General features: G+C 30.2%; 1 protein-coding gene and 2 long non-coding RNA genes across 4 annotated transcripts in view; 1 reads left to right on the plus strand and 2 right to left on the minus strand.

Moving 5' to 3' along the window:
- Positions 1–10,630, minus strand: part of LOC135963028 (rabankyrin-5) — a 31,337-nt gene extending 20,707 nt beyond the window's left edge. The window contains exons 1-2 of the mRNA XM_065514812.1: positions 10,492–10,630; positions 9,638–10,377 (exon numbers count right to left, since the gene is read on the minus strand). Of these exons, the coding sequence (XP_065370884.1) occupies positions 9,638–10,377; positions 10,492–10,495 (744 nt within the window). The 5' untranslated portion in view covers positions 10,496–10,630. The remainder of the gene's footprint in view (positions 1–9,637; positions 10,378–10,491) is intronic.
- On the plus strand, positions 387–1,253 carry LOC135949200 (uncharacterized). The gene is made up of 3 exons (XR_010575855.1): positions 387–512; positions 585–820; positions 883–1,253. It is a non-coding gene; the product is annotated as an uncharacterized LOC135949200 (long non-coding RNA).
- A 7,343-nt stretch (positions 10,631–17,973) lies between the features above and the next one.
- Positions 17,974–21,021, minus strand: LOC135963038 (uncharacterized). 2 transcript variants are annotated; one of them, XR_010576812.1, is made up of 5 exons: positions 20,818–21,021; positions 20,553–20,656; positions 20,403–20,495; positions 19,274–20,342; positions 17,974–19,164 (listed from the first exon to the last, which is right to left on the minus strand). It is a non-coding gene; the product is annotated as an uncharacterized LOC135963038 (long non-coding RNA). The 2 variants fall into 2 exon arrangements; XR_010576811.1 differs by having other exon boundaries at positions 19,274–20,495.
- Between the last annotated feature and the right edge of the window lie 3,396 nt (positions 21,022–24,417).

The following is a 24,417-nucleotide window of genomic DNA, read 5'->3' on the forward strand; positions in this document are numbered from 1 at the left end:
TCAAATGACATTAGATAAAAGAATTTGTGGTAAAGTTTCACTATAAGTTTTTAAAATAAATTTCTAAATAATACTAAAATGGTGGAAACTAAATATTAAAATTCACATTTAAATAATTGTGGTTTTAAATATATTAATTTATTTAAAGCAAATGTATTCTTATAGCCATACATTACTTAGGAGGTAAATGTAACACAATGTGAATTAAATAACAACGACTAACCGGATAAGAATATCACAGAATATGCGTCACCACCATACCCGCACAACAAGACGCATACATACATTTTAAAATTTTGAAATCGCTTCAGCAACGGATGGCATTCTTTGATTACAATTTGGAAACTTGAAGAGTAAGCAGTTCTACGCGCAAGTTTTCGCTTTTAATATTACAAGGAAGAAATATTTTCTTATATATATTTACATTGAGAAGGCCGAAATTTGCTTAGATACATTATAAAGTATGGCTTGGGCTGGCATTTTTATTGCATGTACCATCATTAGTACACTTAGTAAGTATGTTTGTTTTTAATTCAAAAATAATTTCAATTTGAAATAAATTATGTTTGAAATTAAAATTATAGATCTAGCGACTGGCATCAAGTGTTTTAGCTGTGCTGTAACACCAGAAGTTTTATCTATTGGATATGATCAAATTGTTATACCGTCCTGCTTTAATTTTGATGAATCTCCAAAATACATTATCGACTGCCCATATTCAACAATGTGTTCTCGAATTATTTCCACAAGGCACTTGCAAAATGGTTACGAACAAAAAACTACAACTCTTGGGTGTGCTCAACAAAAACGATTACGCCACGTACGATTGCAATACAATATGTTCTTCCCAACAATATTCATATTTATTCTAATTTGTTTCAGGTGTTGCACAAGGGCAAGTGGATGCCAGAATATTCTGTGGAAGAAATTTATTCCGAAGACTGTAAGGCGATGTATGATAATAATAATTTAGTAGGTGCAACAAAAACGTACTGTTATTGTCGTGGTGATCTGTGCAATTCTGAACATCACCGACATGCCTCTGCCAGTCTGATCAATTCTGCACATCAACGACATGCCTTTATCAATGCTTACAATCTCTTACTGCCATTCCTTATAATAAAATTATTTTTTTAGGTCAAACGATTACAAATAATTAATAATTCAGGGTTTAAATTTAAGTTACATTGTAATATATGAATGAACATACCAAAATAAATCTTAAAGTAAATTATTTTTTTAAATAAATTAAATGTTATTTTATTATTATTATTCATGGTACAATCAACCTGGTAGAATTGTTGGGGATAGTTATCATTATCAGGGAAGAAAAAATAGCTTTTTTGAATTTGGTATCACTATATAAATATATTCTTTAGACCTTCACAGTACCATTTTTAATATATGGGCAAATCCTGCGTGACGAACGTTTCATTCGTACACGTTTTCATATTTAAATATGAATATTTTGTGGTTTTTCAAATAAGATACCTCCAACGTGCTATAGTGTGATTTAAGTGCAATTCCAAATGACATAAGATATTACCTTTTAATTACCATTTCTTGCGAAATAATTGATTGCAAAGTTTTGTGACGCACGTTACAAAAAATGGAAGTAACATTAAAAGTTGAAGTGTTTTTTTGTAATTTTAGCGAATTTTGCATAATAAAGCACACAAAATCTTATTCCTAAAAGAAAGATGAATGAAAGAGAATTCTAATATAACATATTTACATGAACAAACATTTGCCGTTTTCATAAAAATCCGAGAACATTTTGTGACGCACGTTACGTGACGCTCGTTACAAATTATCCAGATGCTTGAAAATTATTTCCTTTTCCATGAGAAGTTGTTAAAAATTTTATTCAAAGTGAAATTACTCAAAATTAATTTGTATTTAAATTGTATGGTCAAAAATATAGCTGTCAATCGAAGCATCTTGTTAACACTTAAGTAATAATAAAAACACATTAAAAAAATAATTTTGTTTGTATAAAATTATGATATCTGAGCTAGTGTTGGATTTGGTAATCATTTTTGTATGAATGATGATCGAAATAAATTTTGTTTATATATAAAATATAATATACATATCTAGTCTAATATTACAATTAAAAATTTCAAGTTTGATTCATTTAAAATTTTTTTTGTTGCTAGACTGTTTCTGGGACTTGCCCATATATTGAATAACAATAAAAATTAACAAATAAAGTATATCGAGGCCTATATTCAAAACTCTCTATTTTAAAAAACACAACTTTTCGAACACAGAAAGTTAAAACACAAATTAGGTACACAAGAAAGGCAGTTGTTGTTGCTGTAGCAACATAAACAATTTTACAATAATCAATCTGGGAGTTCTGGGGGTTCTGCTCTCCTCGTATTTCCGTAGGTCCTGTCTGAGATGCCTCGGGGGAGACTCCGACTGTGTGATGTTGAAGTATGGATGACATTCCAGAAGGAACTGTTGCGTCAACATGACGATGTGTTCCTTGATCGGCAGTTAAACAAGGTGGCGCGGAAAAATTGATATGGGGATGCTTTTCATAGAACGGCGTTGGTACAAAGTCATAGACCCAAAAATGTAAGATTGGATATGGAACTTAAATGGGCCTTCCAAAAAGAAAATGACACGAAACATACGAGGAAATTGACAAAGGAGTTGTTTCGGGTCAACACCGGGCCTGCTCAGTTCCCAGACTTCTACATTTATGGGGATGTTAAAAAATATGTTAAGGAACGAAAGAAAACCAATTTTTATATCAACTTTTTCATTGTATGTATATCAGAGTGGGTCAATTCATATGCATTAAAAAAAATTTACCAAAATCGTAATCTAAAGGTAGGGTCACACATGACAAATATTTGACGAAAAAGACGTAACCACTAAATAAAATACATTTAAATTCATTTATTTATTTCAAAAACTTATTTTGCTTAGGATGATTGAAAACAAAAAATTTAGTTTTGTTTTATTTGATGCCGTTTGATCTTACAAAACACTTGTAAGAGTAAACACGTCAAACAAATTTGTGCTAAAAAATATGGTTACGCTTTTTTGAGCAAATATTTGCCATGTGTGACCCTACCTTAAGACGAATTCTAATATTTTTGTTTAAATATGCTAGGTTCTCGCACAACCACGATATGAGATTTTTTAACCACTCTCGGGTGAAGTTAATTGTAAATCTGCAACATTTGCAAAGATCCATCTTTTCTGCCTTTCTTACGTTTCGAACAAGCTCAAACATAGTCAAGTTTCTTAAAATGCTCAACAAAATGTTTCGCCTTAAAAGCGGGAATTTGATTTTAGACCCATATAAATATATAAATCGGTTTGTAAATTTTACTTGTTCCGCAATCACGCCTAAACGGCCGATCCGATTTTATTGAAATTTTGAACATGGATAGATCCGTCAATAGGCTAAACATTTGTTTAATACATAGACCAGAAAGGGATAAACAGGGGGAAACCGGTAAAATTGATACCTTCAGTTCGTAATCAATACTAAACGGATAACTTGGACCGTAAAGGGATACAAATTATAAAAATGAGGAAATTGGTACCTTCACAAATTTTTATTATCAGCTGAACTGAATTAGAAAAAGCCGTAAAACTTTGAAGAATTTATTTCGTCGCCATGGTACGTAGTTATTATCGAATATTTGGAGAAAAATTCTTTAGCTAAAATGGACGAGATCGGAGCAGTAGGTGTGGGAAATCCATTACAAAGAAAATTATGAATTAGTATGAATGACCCCTCTCATATATAGAAAACAGTTATAATTGCAAATCTGGAGAATTATAATAGGTGAAGTAATGCTTCAAATGATTTATTTTGTTACCATTGTACATAAAAGTTATAAAAATAGGTACGAACTGAACAGTGGAGTGGTATCTTCCATACCATACATATTGTAATTATCGAACATCAAGTGAATGTATTTATGAGTGTCGTGCCCCCTCCCATACAAAGTAAATATTAATTATCGAATATCTATAATAACGAAATTCTCAAAACTATGCGTGAGTAATTTTGTTGCCATTGAACGTAGATCTCATGCAATTAAACACAAACAAGAAAATCCGATATTAATTATATTCATATATCTATATATATAAAAGAGTAACGTGACTGACTGACTGACTGATTCATTCATCATCGCACAGCCCAAACCGCTAAAGCTAGAAACTTGAAATTCGGGTAATGGGTTCCTTTTACAATATGTAGATCCACTAAGAAGGGATTTTTGGAAATTCGGTCGTTAAGGGGGACAAATGGGGCAAAAACGGGTAAAACCTGTACCTCTATATCTCCAAAACAAATAAACTTAGAAATAATATTTTAAATGCGTCCGCCTGTAATCAAAAAAAGAGCCGACAGGTGTTTGGTACTTTTTTGAAATTCAAAATTCAAGTGGCCATATGGGGTTAAAATAGTCCCCGTAGAACCCTCTGTTAACATGTATATCTCCTACATAAATAAACATAGAAATATTATATTGAATGTATCTGGCTCAGATCAATAAAAACTAGAAATCTTTTTGGTACTTTTTTGAAATTCGAATTCCTAAGGCCTCAAAATTGTTTTCTTTTTTGGTACTTTTTTATCAAAATGTATTTTCTCACTAACAATTCCATGAACTATTATTTTCAAATAGTACGTATTACTAGGTACTTTTTTGAAAATTATTTCTTCACGGGGGACAAAAAGGGGACAAAAAACGGGATAAAAACGGAGATTTGATATTATTTATTCAATTTAAAAATAAAAAAAAGATAAAATATTCTTCCAACCACACAAAAAAGAATCCACAACATGCTATTCGGAAGTCAAATACAAATGGGTAAAAAGGGCCAAATTTCAGTACACTTATATTGGTACTTTTTTGAAATTCATTTCTACTATTCTATTCAAGTAGTTTTATTTTTTTTTTCAATAAAATTGTTTTGCCTCCACTGAGATTCGAACCGATGTAGTTCGGCTACAGTTCAGTAGTCTAAACCCTTAGCCTACACCAGAATGTTTATTTTCATGTTTAGAATACTAATTTTATTTTAAAATATATAGTTTTTCACCCTATTCACCATTAGTTGAATTCTAATGGTGTTGAAAATTCCAATAGTACAGACACAAACCTTAACCTTTTTTGTAAAAATTATTATTTTCACCTTATTCAATAAATTTAAAATTTATTCAACATACAGTTATATGAAATGTATATGGGAATTTATGAGGGAAAATATTAATAACAGTGTTGTAAATATAGTTGGTTTAATGCTATTTGAAATGTTATAGTTTTATTTGATAAAAAACTACAAAACAAATTATTTTGTTGAAATGTGAAACAAAACAAAAAATATTCATAAAAATATATTCATTAAAGCATTTCTCAAAAAAAAATCACGTGTTTATTCCTATTCGCTAAAATAAGAATTTTGTTCTCGCAAAATTTAATAACAATTTCAGTAAATTAAGGTCCTCATTTTATAAAACAAAACGTTTGGAAGCGTAAGCAATTTGTATGAAGAATACTGGGAAAAAAGTTTAAAACTTATTTCCATAGAATTTTATTTTAACGTTTGTCGTTTCGTTTTATAAAATTAGAAAATTAGGGATCTAATACCAATTAAAGAGACACTAAACCAATCGGGATACCTGGATATATTAAATGACCATGTGTTTCCATCCGCACGAAGACTGTTTGCTAGTGAAAATTGGATTCTTCAGCATGATAATGCTCCATGCCACAAAGCATGGTTACCAACTACCTTTTTAAATAGGGTTGGACAAGATGTTCTTCCGTGGCCACCACAGAGTCCTGACCTAAATATAATTGAGAATGTCTGGGCAGCCATAAAAAGGAGGAGAACATTGAAAAATGGCCGTAAACGAGAGGAAACAATTGAAGAAGTGAAATGTATATGGAATAGCCTGGAAATTGACTTTGTGCGAAAATTAGTTGATTCAATTCCAGATAGACTACAAGCTGTTATAGACGCGGATGGAAATTTATCTGGTTATTAAAAAAAAACGTTACTTTTTTGTTGTTTTATCTTATTTTTAATGATGTGTAAATAATTTTGAAAGGAAATAAATATGAGTAAATAATTTTGAAAACTAATGGTATGAACTTCTTTTTCGATTTGAACCACTAAGAGCTAGTTTCTTACTTGTCAGTTAAACTCAGCTTAACACGCTGTTATATTAATCCTGAAACATATTTTGCCGGAATTTAACCAATGATTGTGTTTCTCACTAGTGGATTAATTTTGTTAGCATTGCCATACTTTTCAGTCAAATCACATGTTTATTCTTCAATTTTTTTCATATAAATATGGCAATACTATACATTTTATAAGAAAAAGCAACCGCGTTACATAACTTTTTTGTAAATTTTAACTTTCTAAAAGAAAAAGCGACATAAAAGTATATAAAATGTATATTAAAAATTATATTGATGTTAATAAAGCAAATAAAAACAAAGAGCTGCTGTGCTGAATTGTTTATTTTATTTTCCATCTGTTTGTGCTTTGGCATTTTATACCTAGGTTTAACTCACCAATGATGCTCAGTTAAACCTAGATTATATAGCATATAAACAATAAGTGAGAAACACAATTTTTAGTTTAATTTAGGTTTAAGCGAAGAATGTAGATTATCTCTATCCCAGAAACTAGCTCTAATTGGTAGATTTATTTATAAAATTTCTTAGCTATCATTATCTATAAAGTCTATGGATTGTGATAGAAATCTTTTTTTTTCCAATTTTATTTACAAGGCCGCAAAATTTTGATTTTATCCTAGCTTACTTAATTTTTTTAGTGTGTGTAAATATATACGACTATGGCTGTATATATTAATCTTCCTTAAGTTTTATTACGTTTTTATCGTGTAAATAAAATGTATATGTACATACATTCACACCACAATTTTTAAAATTTTAAAAAATGATATGCTATTAGGTCATATTGTCATAATGTCCTTATTGTCATAATGTCCTAATATATTATGATAGTTTAAACAATTTTTGTTGTGTTTCAAACAATAATGTTCTAAACTAATAAGACTCTTTGAACTATGTTCATTGTTTTGTCATAAAATAACACTTTTTTTGAAGCACAACAACAATTTGTTTAAACTATCATAATATACATATTAGGACAATCAGACCGTTTGAATACCCCAAATATGTTGAAAGTGTGTTTAAAAAAATATTTTTACTGAAATTTGATTTCAACTATTGGGTATATGACTTAAAAATGTGGGATTTGCTATAGGTGGCGTATCTTTTGAACCCCTTTTTTAATTTTGAATAACTTTTATATCACTCTAAAGGGTATATATCTGTCATTCATCCTCGCTTAGTTATTGAACATTAAGTGTAAACAACAAAGCGTCATATGTGGAAAGTTTTGCTTTACTTCTTTCATTTGAAAAACGTGCCGCAGAAGTACACATAGATCACCAAAGCTTATGGTGAACGTGTTCCATCGGTTTCAACGTGCAAGAGATGGTGCATGTTCAGAAGTGATGATTTTGAAACGGAAGGCCCAGGACAACCAAACAATTTGAAGACCAAGATTTGGAGGCATTAATCAGTGAATGTTGTTGTCAAACTCAACATGAGCTTGCAATATCATAGGGAGATACTCAAGAAGCAAAACGTTTGCAAGCAGCAGGATTTGTCAAAAAAAAAAGGCAAATTGGGTACCATACGAATCGAAGACAGATACCTTGAAAAGCGATTTAGCATTTCCGAAATGACGCTTGAACTAACAGTTATTTAATAGTATTTTTGATTTTCATAAATATAGAAAATTCTAAAAGTTAGAATGTGAGTTTCTATGAGACTTAAAAACCAATTACTACTACTATTAATTATCTATCTTCTGGCTGTAATTTTTATTTTGGCTTAAACAATGGATGTAAATTGAGACAGTTGTAAATATACATATATGATTAAAGTAAGAATATTTATTGGTAATTGGTGAACACTTATTTGTCCGACTGTTAGTTGAAATTAATTTTCCTAAGAAGATCAGAAAAATATTTTGTGCTTTTTCAAATATATTTTTGAATTATAGAATAAATGCAGAATTCCACAGATTGAGTCATACTCGCTTCGATGATAGAAAAACAACTTGGCTATAAATTCAAGAAAGTTCCTTCTGCCCATCTTCTCCCGTTATAAAAGAATTTAGAATCATCCTCAAAAAAATTTAAATTTTCGAAAAATTTAAATTTCTCTAGCAGAACTCGCACTGTTAAAGGTTATGACCACGGACCATGATAGACCAACACCCTACCTAAATATTCCAGCAAGATTCATCCGCCCATCTTCTCCCATTTCCAAGAAATTTAGATCATCCTCCCAAGAAATTTAAATTTCCGAAAAATTTTAATTTCTCTATCAAAACTCGCACTGTTAAGGGTTATGACCATGGGTTATGATAGAAAAACACCTTGGCTATAAATTCCAGCAAGTTCCATCTGCCCATCTTCTCCCGTTTTCCATGAATTTAGATTCGTCCATCCATAATAATTAAATTTTAAAAATTCCGCAAAAGTATAAAACTATGTTTGACATTTATGATTTGACTTAGTTTTTGGAAAAAACGGGAGATTAGTTCCCGTTTCAATCATTAGTGGTACATTAGGTTCAACCGTGTGGTTATTATTCCATTTTGAATACACTTTCCTTGATTTACAATGTTTAACGGTGTCATGTAAACTTTTAAACATAACTCTGTTAACTCAACTGGTTTGTGTCTAGGGTTATAAATTTCGAAATTTAACTTCACACACATTATTAAATTAGTATATCTTTATCTATCTACTATTAATATTTGCAATTATTATTATGAATTTTCAATTACGCAAGCAGTTTTGAGATGCTTTAATACTTCAAAATATCATGGACTACAAACAATTGTAAGGTGTATTTACTTTACGCAATAATTAAAATTTCTATAATAAACATTTTAAAATAATTTACGTAGTTGTTTTGTTATTTCCACATTTTTTCGCTAACGAAGTAGCGGGTTGCATGCTAGTTTTTTTATAAAATCACATTTTTATTTTACTATGATAGGAATAGGGAAGCGCACCGGGTTAAGCTAGTAAAATATAAATTATGAAATATAACAATATAAATGGCAATCTTGAGCACGACAAATGGATGTAAAAATTTAGTGCACAATTTGAAGTTGCACTCAAATTAGTGCATACAAAAAAGTTGCAATAAACTGATGATTGCATTTTTTAAATCAACTAATTTAATTTTGAGTGCAAAATTTTTTAACTCACTATCACTAATGTTTAGTGAGGCTGCTAATTTTCAACTCAGCACTAAATATGAACAAAATGATTGCACTAATTTTGCACTATCACTAAGTATTAGTGCAAACTGCACTACCCCCATATATGATTCTTTGGAATAAACCTATCAAATTATACCGCATATTACATATAATAATTTAAAAAAAAAAACTAAAAGAAATATTTTATTAAAGACTCCAGCTAACGAACGATTACACCTAGACTCAAAATGTTATGGAAACATCATAAAACTTAGCTTTTCATATCCTTCACTTGTAACAAATTTTCTTGAAATATTAAGATTTTACTTACCATTCCATCATTTTCTACCAAACACAAGAATACTACATCTTCACGTAATAAGCGCACGGCAGCATGCAATGGGTGTTTGGTTTTACTCTTTAACATTTTAAATAGAAGTGGACCCGACATATGTTCAAAATCTTGTGGTGTTAAATCATCCCAATGTGTCGATATCAAGCCAGAGCAGTAGTCAAGTAGACTACCGGCACCCACTTCTTCCGCTACGCAATAAAAGCGCACACACGAACGTACTCCAACTGAAGCTACTAACGCCCTTTCACATAGACCCAGTAGTCCTGGTAAATGAAAGCGATGTGAAGCTCGTAATAAACCCAAAGCAAGCCGATCATGCTGCAGATCAACCACATCTATGTATATCCATCGCAGCAGAGCCATCGATATGTCCTCTTCCATATCGCTCCAGTCTAACTCGCTGACATCTGCCAAAATTTCCTCCCGCCATTCCTCGGAACGAGCATGCAAAACAAATTTATGAGCCGGCATAGATTTTGAAGTCATTTTAATGGTTAGATCGGAGTAAACCGTGCGACCATATAATGATGCCACTGTTAACACTAATCGTGATACAAAGCTACTAAATTCGCCTGCCGCATCACTATCGCTGGAGGCTATCGCCTTGCTATATTTACGTTCCAATTCAGCATAGCCTCTCTGCAATTTTGTATACTCCTCTTTTAGCAACATCAAGTGCTTTTCCAGTTTTTGCATTGTAGCTGCATCTGTAGAACCTAAACGGAAGTCAAGAACAGAAACGTCAGAGCAACGCCCACAAAGCGGAGTTTTAGTTTATAGTTAATTCCAACGAAATTAAATTCACATTCACAATATTATTCTTATTTTACCCATTTCTTTGCAATTGAATCGAATTAATGATGGAAATTATATATTATCAGATTTGTTTTCAGGTGATGAACTATTTTTGTTTTTTTCTGTTTTCTTTTTTACGAAGTATAATATGCATTCATTCATTACACAGTTTCTATTTGTCAAATAAATGTCAACAATTAGAACAGTGTTGCCGTTTTTCCCACGAAATGCATTTGTTGCGAAGTTATACAACTATGTGTCATTTTTCATATCAAAAGTAAACGTTACTGTATTAACGGTAATTTTGTTAAATTTATTTTTAAAAACGATCATATTTCTTCGTTTGTGTTCCGATTTCAAAAAAAATTACATGCAGTAGCCAACAAAGTCCACATACAGGAAAAATAATTGTGTTACTATAATTTAAAGCAGTTTTTTAAGTTTTTTTAATGAAATATGTAATAATATACGTCTTATGTCGATTTTAGCAAAAAAAATCAAATAACGCGAGAAAGTCACCGTTATTAGAGTTATTGATTCTGAGTAATATAACGAAAAATTTATTTAAGTTTCATAATATTTTGAACATTAAAGTCCAAAAATCCAAAAAACTATTTCGTTATTTGACTCAGAATCAATAATTCTAATAACGGTGAAATTTTGGACGTGATAGGAAATGTAGCTAAACTCGACTTAAGTGATGTTGTTTTAATTTTTTTAGTATAATTTATTTTTTAACAACTATATTTCATTACTTTTAACTAACCTAGCGTTTACACGTGCAAATAACAGTTCGAAAAACACAATACATCCACACTTTTGCACTAACCCAATCACACATGCAGCCACTTGCAGCTCACTGCCTACTGAATTTTTGTGGACAGTGGTTTTCGACACTTTCATACAAGGCATATTTAACCAGGTGGCAGCGTAACGCCAGCTGACTATTTTTTGCTCTACTCATGATTTGCCTTGTGAAATGTCAAAAACTTGTTTACAAACATTTTTAAATTTGTTATAAGATTCAAACGATTATTTTATATTTAAAAAAGTGAGCATTTGTCATCGCTTTAAGTGCATAAAATATTTAAAAGTGTTAAAAAAAACTATTTCATTTATAAAAGTGTGTTTTTGTGAATTTTTTTTGACAGTTTACACGGTTTTACATAAACAAAAATGACTATTGTTCTTGTATTGTTGTAGTTACGAAGCCACCTTGTTAATACATCTTGCTTTCATACAAGTGAAGACAAATAGAGTTGCCAATAAATATTTTTTGAAAAATTTACCAGAAGGTGGTAAAATAATAATTATATTTTTAACTTATTTTATGTATTTTTGTAAAAGAAAATAGTACAAATTGCCACTAATGCTTATCGTTTTCGTAAAAATAGCAATTTCATTAGTTTTAATAAATAAAATTGTTACTAATATCTATAAAAATTGTTAACCTAACATTTTCAACAGAAATTTTTGTATTTGAATACCATGGTAACACTTTATTGTTATTAATAAAAATAATAAAATTTGGTTTCAAGCTAAAGCCTAGTACTCTGTTCGTATTTGCGAAAAATCATGGTTTTTTCATGCGAAACATTTTATATGCAGCTTGACAGCTCGCTGTTGCTTTTAATTTCGTGCGAAAGAAGTGCTGCGTATGTTATTTCGTGTGGAAAAATAAGGTTGCCAGATGTATTTCACATGTTTACAATATAAACAGTAAAAACAGAGTACAACTTTTGCGAAATTATTTCGCATATATTTCATTCCAAATATTTTATATGTAGTTTGACAGCATTTCGCACGAAATTTTGAACAGAGTACCTAGCTTAAAGGTTTATTTATCAAATTAGCTGTAATTTTCTTATATTTGTGGCATTTTGAAGACATCATTCTCCTTCGCTAACATTTACAAAATGAACTTTTACTTGCATGTGTAAACGCTCTTGCAACTTGTAGACATTTCGATGTATTTTCGACATTTTCGATAATAATACGTATTCTCTACTTTCATCAATATACTTGCATGTGTAAACGCAGCCTAACAAATACAGCTTTCAATGAAAGAAATTTAATTTGAATTCCTGTACAGGTAGGCCTCCATTTACGCGGTTTGTTGGGCCCAAAAAAAATAGCGTGTAAATCAAATTCGCGTAAAACGAGGTTCTAATTTAGAACGAAATGCTTTTGAGGGGTCAATAATTTTTTATTTCGCGTAAAACAATACGTCAGTCACATAACAAAAAAGAAATTGGGACATAAAAATCGCGTTAAATAGAAAACACAAATGAACATACATACATATCGTCACATTAAATGAAAGCGGACGTAACTACACAAAAATTTAGTTTTTGATAAAATCGAGTTTTTGATTGATTAAACAATTGCCAAGAATACTCTATTATTATTGATTTTATAACGTATCCTGTAAAAACAATAAAAATGTAGTTACGTCCGTTTGCATTTAAGGCGACGATATATAATTTAAGTATACTTATTTTATTTGTATTTCTAAAAACTTACTTAAAACAAAAGTAAAGTAAAAAAAACTCAACTAAAAAAAATATTTCTTATCGAAAATTAAGGAAAAATTTTCAATTAAAAAAACAAAATATTCTAATACATAAAAGAGATCAAAACATAACATAAAATTCAGTTTTCAAAAAAGAAATCTGTTATTCGCTTGTGTTTTTTTCAGAGACATAACTGTTATAAGAAATATCTAAAAAAATTTGTTTCTTTAAATAATAGTTATTCTCAATGAAAATAAGTTTTGCTTTTCAATAAGTGTTATTCATAATAAATATTTTTTTCGTTGCTCATAACTTTTATTTTTGATTTTTATATTTTTACGTTGCCTAATAAGAGTTATTTATAATAAATATTTTTTTTCGTTACTCATAACTTTTATTTTCGTTTTAACTTCACCTGAAGTTAAAACGTTGAAGTTGGGTTTATTAGCTCAGTGAAGTGACCGCCCTTTTCAGCTCAGCTCACTGAAATGAACTAGGTCGCTCTTTTAGCTCATTAGCTCAGTATGTTGTATAATGACCATTTCATTTTGAGAATTGCTTGTAGTGAATTAAATCAATTATTTCTGTTGTTAGTTGTAAAAACACACAGTCTTTTGACAATTAGAGATTTATGCGTTTGATTAAAATTTTAAAAAATAAAATTTTATTTAAGCTAATATTTTTGCGGAAAAGAGTTAATTTTTTATTATTTCTAATTTCCGATGCTAACCAAATGTTTAGACAATATTTGTTAAGCAGAACATTCACTAACTATAAGGTATTCTTTTACCACAAAATAATAAAATTACCAAAAAACTCAAGATATTAACTGGAATTTGAAGAAGGAAAAATATTTTGATGATCTGATAATTGTGATCCAAAATAAAAATGTGACAATAACTAAACCAAAATGAATATTGTTGCAATTTTTTTGGGTGTTTTCCCATTTACATAATGTTAGTTATCAATTGGCAAAATATATATTTTTTACCTGACTTTTACTACTTATATATACATGTATGATCAATAAAATTTCTACTAAAAATACGACAGAAAAATAGTTTTGTGATACAATTTGTATATTTTCAAAATTTACTTAATTATTTTATGATATAACAATATATAAATAGAATTTCTGAATTTAAGGAATAAGATTTTATAAATCTTATTCCTTAAATTCAGAAATTCTAAACTGTCATTCCAAAAAACAGCGAAAAACCCACGATAGGTCGCTAATGGCAACTGACAAATGTTCTGTTGATGTAGCAGTATAGTAAAAAAGTGCATAAGATATATGTTTTCTAAAAAAAGTGATTGAAATAATATTGCTAATTTAATTAAGAATATCAGTACTTTGTATTTTTTTAACTATGTGTTTTGTTAGATATAATCCCACTAATGTATTTTTGAAATAGTATTTTTTACTAATTATATACTTTCAACATAGCTGTAACTTGTGAATAAAATACAAAATATAAATATTTTTTATATTATTATAGTTTTTGTTTGCAATTATAATTATTTATTTTCCAAATTATTTATTAGTTAAATAAAGTATTTGTCTAATTTATTAATAATATTTACAGTTAAATTTATGCATATTTATATCTTTTAAAACCAAATAAATTATAAATAAAATCATTTTATATTAGTTTAACTAAATTATATTGATATTTTTTAGAAAATAGTAAAATTTTGTATATTCAAATAAAACAAAGTTGAATAAAATTTAAATTTATTTCATTTATATACAAATAACATCAACTAATTTCTTTGGAATATTTATTCAAACAAAACACAAAAAACTAAAATTATTCAAACAAAAAATTATTGAATAGAAATAATTCTAATAAAACTTTAGAAATATTTTTATTTATCACAAATTTGAAACAAATAAATTTATTTTTATTTCACAATAATACTGATGTAAAATATCATCTGATTGCATTCTGAGTTGAAAAAGTTAGTTCTCTGATATCTAATATTCTATTTTTAAAAACTACTACTTAATCATTGATACTTAATACAATAATACTGATGTAAAATATCTTCTGATTGCATTCTGAGTTGAAAAAGTTAGTTCTCTGATATCTAATATTCTATTTTTAAAAACTACTACTTAATCATTGATTATCACTAGAATATGGACACAGATTAATGGTTTCAATTGGAGGTTTAATAATAAAATTTAAATTGTGAAGAACAAAATTCATGAATTATTTTTAAAAACTGTTTTTAACTGTAACTAGTTGTTCAAAATGATCGTCTTACATGGCATTCCTCCTAGGTCTAAGTGAAATTAGACGTTCAAAATATCGTTGAATTATTTTTGAGCATTGTTTTTGTTCGAAGGACCGAAGGATCTTTTTCATAATCCTCGGAAGAAAAATCTTTATCGTCCGAGCTCATTTTCACAAACAAAAATATTTTTTTATAAAATTTTTGAAAAATTTTTTCTTAAAATATTTGACTTTATTTTCACAAATAAAATTATTCAAAGAAAATTTCTATGAATAAAAGAGTATTCTAAAATTTTTAGTTGAATATTTAAATATTTTTCTTTTTTTTGGAGAAATAAAATTATTCAAAGAAAATTGCTTTGAATAAAATCTATCAACAAATTTTCGAATAAGTAAAATAATATTTTATTCATAACTAGTTGAATAAACTAATTTAATATTTAATTTATACTATAAAAATATAATTTGAAAATAATTACATGTTTTCATATTGATTAGAATATTTTAAAATCTATTCATTATATAAAAAATAAAATACAACTTATTGTTACTAAAATACAAATACTATTAGTATAATTTTATAAAAGTTTATTAAAAACTTTTAAGTATAATTTATTTAATATCGTATTCTATTGAAATCAAATAATATTTAATGCTTTATATTCTAAATAGATGTATATTAATTAGTATCCTATTTTCAATAATATAGAATGATTTCTATATAAATTTATTTTTTTAAATATAACTAAAATTCAAAAATAATTAAGTTTTTGGAAATATTTTGAATAAAAATATTCACAATTTACAGCTATGACTTTCAATTACATTTATTATTTTAATTATTAGCGGAGTTCAGTATTAAGTGCGAATGGTATTGCATCAGTGCAAATGCGAAATTGTAAAGGTTTTTGTGTGTATTTTGTTATTGGATTACGGTAAAATTTTGCAATGATGCTAGACCATTCGCACTTAACCCGGCAATTCCCATACCCTCGCCAATCGAACTCCGCTATTATGTATTTCCCTTTTTCATTATTATTTTATGAAATTTACTTACAAACTGTAGCAGTACTGGATTGCAAGCTTGACGTTGAGCTGGATAGACGTGCTTATAACAAAATTTTGTTTTATATATTTAATTTTTTTTTTTTTGCGAATTTTGGTATTTTTTTACCTGAATTTAATTTATTGGAGATTACGATCAGTAAACCTGTATTGGCAACAACCGTAATTGTATGGAGAAGTGTTTTTCTTCTCTTGGGATGGATGCTGAATGTGAGGAAAATGGCCCTGCCGTTAATTTACCTTTAGCCACTGATGACGAGAATGGTTTGGAGGACATATGTGTGAAGAGGAAGAGACTGGATGCGACTCCACCAACTAGTATTGACGTTTCAAGTTTGAACGGAAGGTTCCCGACATCGCAAAACAGATTTTCTATTCTTGCAGACTTAGAATTTGAATGCAACAACACTGCCACAACTGCTAAACGCAACAACATTGCAAAGGCGCAGCCTGTGAAACCTGCTGATAAACCTTTTTGCCCGCCTATCTTTCTATATAATGTGAACGTTGGACTTTTGTGTCAGCAGCTGGAAGCAAAAACACCTAAAATTTGTTTTAAGATAAAGAATGTTAATAATCATAAAGCCAAACTTTATCTTTCAGATGCATCCGTTCATGCTGAAATGATGAATTTATTGAGGGAAAAGAAAATTAATTCTTATTCATTTACCCCAAAAGAAATGAAACAAGTGTCGCTGGTTCTCCGTGGTCTATATTACAGTACCGAAGTAGATGACATAAAAGCCGCATTGGATGAAACATTTCCTGGCATAGTTTCTAAAGTAACTAAATTTACGACAACTTATTCCAAAAAAAATAATTTGGACACAGGTCTTTTTCTTATTACACTGGTACCCGGTAAAAAATTGGGTGATGTCTCATCAATAAAATTTTTACTAAACCAATGCATAGGGTGGGAAAAACCGAAAAGGAAGGAAAAGGAAATACAATGTCACAGGTGCCAGCATTGGGGTCACATTTCCCGAAACTGCAACTCTGCTTTTAAATGTGTAAAATGTGATGCGACACATGATCCTGGTGCTTGCCCCCGCAATCAACTTAATGATGACACTGAGCCCACTTGTGTCAACTGTGGCGAATCTGGCCACCCAGCAAATTGGAGAGGTTGTTCAGCCTATAAGAAGTTTGTGTCGGGAAGAAATGAACGGATTAATAAAGCTCGGGAGGTAAAAACTATTGCTAAGAAAAACGTCCATAGGGCTATCAACTCCCCTCTAATTTCTCCAGGAAAGTCTTTTGCGAGTTTATTCCACCATAGTCAGAGGAATATCGTAAATCCTCAGAAACAAAAATCGACCATTATAGACGAATTTTTAAAGCTTGCTGAATTTTTTATGGAACCAGAAGAACAGTCATTGGATCGTGAGATAAATAAATTTCTATGTGAATATAAATCTATGTCAAAACCTGAGGCCAAATCTTTATTTTTGAGCCTCCTTAACAAAGTTAAAAGCGTTTATGGGCCCTAGACACATAAATTTTCTTACCTTCAATGTCAGATCTCTTGTTGATACAAGTAGACAAATTGATCTCTTGAATACTCTTTTTCATAACCAAATTGACATCGCATTCATCCAAGAGTGCCATCTACGCAGAACTGGTAATGTAAGACTTAATGGTTATAGTTTCATATATGACGGCTCACATATTGGAGTGGCTATAGCAATAAAGAACACAATTTCTTACAATCTTATAGATATTTCCAACATTGGATTCAATGGAATTTTTATTCAAGTGGATTTTAACATAAATGAAATACGTAAAAAGTTTTTAATTGGTTCCATATATATTCCGTGCAACTATACTTCTTCTCTCTCCGATGGACTAAGTAAAATTTTAGATATGGCCAGTGGATTTGATGGTTTTATATTAGGTGGTGACCTAAATGCCAAGAATCCGGTTTGGGGCGATTTAATTGAAAATGGCAACGGAAAGGTACTCAAAAGTTGGCTCCTTGATAACGCTTTAGATGTGGTTCGGCTTTGCGACATTACGCCTTCGTATCCGAATGGCTCATCTTTTCTTGACCACTTTTTACTAAGTCCTCATGTAATTAACACCAGCTCTGATAATTTTAGAACATCAAGTCTTTCTTCGTTCTCAGACCATTATCCCATCAAAGTGGAATTAAGATTAGAATCCTGTGAATTCATTTTACAAATACCTCGCCGTTATACATCCTACAAGAATACCAATTGGAACCTTTTTCAGCGCGAAATGGAAAATGTCTCTTGCAGTCTGTTACCTTCTGAGAATAGAAATATTGAGAATCATGAAATTGACCGATTGATAAATGTGTTTAATACCAACTTAATAACTGCTCATAACAACCACACGGAAAAAATTGAAATAAAGAACAACAAATTACCACTTTCTGAGAATATAAGAAAATTCTTCAAAGTAAAGCATAGATGGCAAAAAGAGTTAAAAAGGATTTATCATCGCACCGGAAACAGGCTGAGTCAGGAGTATATTATACTATCGAAGCAAGTCCAGCTTTTAAGGACGATTATAAAAGAACTAGTAATTATCGAACAAGCGAAGAGTTTTAATAGAAAACTTGAGAAAATTAAACCAGGCCCATCTGCGTTCAAGGAAGTATATAAACTAATGGGAAAAAGAAAGTCAACATTTTGCAAATCAGTTTGTGTCAACAACACCATTATCTCCAATGAATCTGAAATTTCGGAGCACTTCCGAGAATACTATGCAACAGTATACAGCGAAAGTATTCCGGAAGGAGCCATTGCGGATATAGATGCCCGTATTTCGTCTTGTGTTGATGTCATTCCCCAGCATATTTACTCGTTCGATGGATTATTTAACTCTGTTGAAAACCAAGATGCATACCACTTTACTAATGTTGGGTCTGTAAAAGATATTATACGTGAAATTAACAACAAAAAATCAAGCGGCATGGATGAAATTTCAAATTTCCTTATAAAAAAGCTACCTGATACGGCAATAAAGCTACTTACCATCATCTTTAATAATTGTATTAACAATTACTATTTTCCAGCTGTGTGGAAATCGGCTAAGATAATTCCGTTGAGGAAAAAGGAGAACAGCAACAATATCGAAGATTTTCGCCCTATTTCAATGCTCTCAAACATTGGAAAGATATTTGAACACGTCTTGAAGGATAAACTGGAAGGAGAATTCATAGTTAGTCCGATATCTGCATTTCAATTTGGCTTCAAACAATTTCACTCGACTCAACATGCTCTTCTGAAATTCCACGGTGACATCACAAAAAAACTGAGAGATAAAATATGTACGGTAGCTTTATCGTTAGACATTGAAAAAGCATTCGATTCCGCTTGGCATAAGGGAATATTGTATAAACTGGTGGAGCTAGGAGTTGATCCTTATCTTATAAAGCTATTTCAAAGTTATTTCTCCGACCGTAAATTTTGTGTTCAAATAAACGGTTCATCCTCCAGTTTCGATAGCGTAAAGAGTGGTGTCCCCCAGGGTAGTGTTTTGGCACCCTTTCTATTCAATTTATTTCTCCACGATTTTCCGCATTCAACTGAGAACTCAAAGGCTATATTGTATGCAGACGATTGTTTAATCTACTCACATAATGAATCTCCAATACAAGCGCTTACTAACGCGGCGTTCCATCTTGGTGTTGTAAATTCTTTTTACAAATCTTGGGGAATCAGGATTAATGCAGCCAAATCTGAAGCCATCTGCCTGAGAAATGCTTCTGGTAAATGTGCCAGATTTGTGGTTCCAGAGAGCAAACTTTTGCAGCTCTCTCTTGACGGTATGGATATTCCATTTAAGGACACCATTAAGTACCTGGGCGTTAATTTTAACAAGTTAATGAAATTTAATAATCATGCCAGATTGTTCTTAACGAGGGCCAAGAGAATATCGGGTATGTTTTCCGGTTTAATGAACAGCAAATATCTTCCACAGGCGACAAAACTTCTTCTTTATAAAGTAGCTATCAGGCCGACACTCATATATGCATTCCCCATATGGTTCTCTATCTCTCCAACGGTGGCCAGGGAATTGGAAATTTTTGAGCGAAGAATACTAAGGAAATGTATTGGCAGGAATTTTCAAAGCTATACAAAACGATTTTCTAATACATACATTTATGGACAATCTGCTGTGGTACCACTCTGCAAATACGCCTTACGGCTCCAGAGGAAATTTGCTGATAATTTAGCTCTCCATGAAAATACACTGATGAACGATATGTATGAGTTTGAGAAGGAAATAGAGTGGTCAAGATGTACTTACCTGTCTCCAATAGGTATTTTGAACCAATTAATTGACAACGACGATCCCGTTCAGCTTATACTACCGGATTTCTACAGGGAAACACTCCCAGGCTCCCATAGGGGCTGAAAGGAAGGAAATAAGAAAGAAAATGTGATATTTTATTTATACATTTATTTTATTATACAATTTGTATTTTCGAATACTAATGATTGTCTATTTTATATTATTATAATTAATTTTAATTATTCCAATTTATGAACTTTTTACACTTTGTAATATTTACAATTCGTTAACATTCTGTGATATAAATGTTCTCTGTTTGTTATTGTTATTAACAGCTGTTTAGTTTAAGTGTTATTTAGTTTTATGTTTATTTATTTTGTTTACAGACTATCGCTCTGTTCGTCACACCTAATGCCGGGAGCAAGCATTTTTTTTCATATATTGAGCTGTTCGCTTTTACTTATTCATTTTTTTAAGCAAGTTGCTTTTGCCTCACACATAGTGTATTAGAATAAGACAATAATAGTTCTAAGATTATATTTTGTTATACGGTCGTTTGTATCTCATATTAAAAAAAAAAAAGTCTCAATAAAGTGTTTACTTACTTACTTACAAGTGCTTGTGCAGCTCTTTCATGAGTACTGAAAGAAACATGAGCATAAAACAAAACCGCTCAGTTCAAAGTAAATTAATAAAGTAGCGACAGCACTACAACAAATACAACATTTACAAAAACCACAAGCAATTTTGTTTTTGGTTTAAGGTCTGAGCTGTCAAAGTTGCCTGTTGTTGTTTTTGCTTTTGGTCTTGTTTTATTTTTCGCCACAACAACCACAAGTGAATTGACAGTTCAGACTGAATAAAAAAAATAGTCAGCTGTTCTACTGAGTCTACTTTATTAATTTACTTTGGCTCAGTTGAATACGCTCAGTGCTGAGCTGAAAACGCTCAGTATGATGAATGATTCACTTCGCTCAGTTGAGTGAATAGCTCAATTGAACTAGGTCATTCATGAGCTACACAACTCTAACTTCAACCAATATCCGATTTTCTGATTGACGAATCGACGAATCTAAATACGTCATCGTTGTTCGGAACATCAATTAGAGAACTTGAAGTGGATTTATCTTCAGAAGATGACAAAGGCAATACATCGCGAGAGTTATTAGCAACTATAGCTGAAATAGAGAGCTTTAAACCTATGAGACTGGACGTAGAAGCCGATTTGTTTGCAATATTAGGAAGAGAAAAAGGATACTTTTGCAATTTTTAAATAAATTGGTTCATATTGTCTATGCACTGCCGGCTAAACGGCTTTCTGTTGAAAGAGCATTTTCAGCTTTGCGTATTATGTTGACTGAGAAAAGGTGCAACTTGGCAGACAATGCGTATGCTAAAACATTGATTGTGAAACAAAATTCTTCATAATTAAAAAACACACAATAAAAAACATCAATCTCATACCAAGCTTATTTTTTGCGACTTTAAAGGTTAAATTCAATGTATGTACTAATAAAATGTAACCAAGATGGTGAATGAAACTTCTTTTGAGTTATGAGCAACGAAAAAAATATATTCTTTAGAATAACTCTTATTAGGCAACTTAAAAACATACAAATTGAAAAAAAAAGTTATGAGCAACGTAAAAAAATATAAATCGAAAATAAAAGTTATGAGCAACGTAAAAAAATATATATTATGAATAACACCTATTAGGCAACGTAAAAAAATATAAATCGAAAATAAAAGTTATGAACAACGAAAAAAATATTTATTATGAATAACTCTTATTTGAAAACGTAAAAATTATTCATTGATTTATGCCTAACTTTTTCAGTCTCAAAAAATTTAATAACAGTTATTTTTGGTCTCTGGTTTTTTTAATTTCTTGTTGTTTGTTGCCACATTATATAAAAATCGCGTAAAAAAAGTCGCGTATTTGAAAAAATGGTTGCTAATTTGAGTTTGCGTTATATCGAATTCATGTAAATAAAGTAACGCGTAAATGGAGGCTCACCTGTATGTAGACATTATTGGGCTACTGCATATATAATCTCCTCGTCAAGATATCAAAGATATTCGAATTTGAAAATTTAAATTTCAAAATTTGTACCCACCCCACTCTGATAAGAAGGCCCATATTACCCGATTTTCTCAATTTTTCCTTGATTGGACTAACAAAAAATGTATATGTCAAATAAAAAAATAATTGTTTATAAATAATGACTGACTCCATGCATTTGAATTTAAAAAGGCGATTTTTCACTAGTTTTTTGGAAAAAAAATACATTAAGTTATATAAACAATTTCTAAGAAGTGTATAAGGAATTTATTCTTTTTGAAAAATTTAAAATTTTTGAATATGTAAAATTTAACTTTAGGTTGAAGTAAAGTAACCCATTTTAGATGACCTAATATGTTCTTAATTATTTTGTAAAGGGTTCTAATAAATTCAACCCTGGTGTTGAATCCACACAAACAACAACAAAGCTGGACCATTCCATGCACAGCCATTTAATGCTGCAATTGCTCAGAAAGGACTACCTACCAAATATTAAATGCAATTAAGTTTAATATTGGGATTCCTTGCATTAAAATGGTTAACTGTACGGAGACTTTTTGTAAAATTAATGAATTTATGTAAATTTTTATGTTTTTAATGAAAATGTTTCTATTTTTTATGTTGATTTCTAGTTTATAAGATTTTTTATAAAATGAATTAAAAAAATGTTAAAATATGTATTGAAAAGTGACCACAAATTGCTAGTTTATATTATGAATATTTCTTTACGGAGACTTAATTGATTCAGTGTATAAGTTTGTCATACCGTTTGTAATTTCTACATTTATCAAAGTATATATATTCTGGATCGTTATTGATAGCGAAGTCTATATAGCCATGTCTGTCGGTCCGTCTGTATGTTGAAATCAACTTTCCGTAGCCCCCAAAAAACTTACATACATACATGATTCATACATCAATATACCGATAGTATATTGTTGCTATTTAAAATCGACAAAATGGCTGAGATATAAGGAAAAAATCGGGATAACCTCGTTTTTTTTGCCTATTTTTGATCTATATCTAGATTACTAAGTCATATGAATATCCAATGATAGATAAGTGGGACCAAAATGAAAATATTTTTTAACCCGAAAGTTTTTTTCACCAAAAAATTTTTTGGCGAAAAATAAAATAAGACCAAAAGCAAAAACAACAACAGGCAACTTTGACAGCTCAGACCTTAAACCAAAAACAAAATTGCTTGTGGTTTTTGTAAATGTTGTATTTGTTGTAGTGCTGTCGCTACTTTATTAATTTACTTTGAACTGAGCGGTTTTGTTTTATGCTGATGTTTCTTTCAGTACTCATGAAAGAGCTGCACAAGCACTTGTTTCAATGTTTCACATGTTTCACTTTACTCGTCAATTCTGTAACATACTTTCGCTCACTGACATTGAAAAGTGAGTGAAGGCTCCATTAGTCTTTGCGTTCTGTAACGTTTCTGTTCTGTGCCGTTCTGAATGCTGTTATATTGTAGTTAGTTTTTCCGTAAGATCGTATCAGCTGTTTTTAAAATAATAACCAAAAAACCATCTTGGTGATTTTGTTACTATTTTTAGTGTTTTTTGTATTTAGACCTTCAACATATTATTGTGAACATCTATATCTAGATTACTAAGTCATATGAATATCCAATGATAGATATTTCAAAGTCCATTGTAACGCTGTATATAAGGCGATGTAAGTGGGACCAAAATGAAAATATTTTTTAACCCGAAAGTTTTTTTCACCAAAAAATTTTTTTTGTCATATAAACCAATTATGACAAAAAAATTTTTTAATAAATAATAAATTTAAAAAAAAAATTGGAAATAA

This window comes from Calliphora vicina, chromosome 1 (assembly GCF_958450345.1).
Source record: "Calliphora vicina chromosome 1, idCalVici1.1, whole genome shotgun sequence".
NCBI classification, from domain to species: domain Eukaryota; kingdom Metazoa; phylum Arthropoda; class Insecta; order Diptera; family Calliphoridae; genus Calliphora; species Calliphora vicina.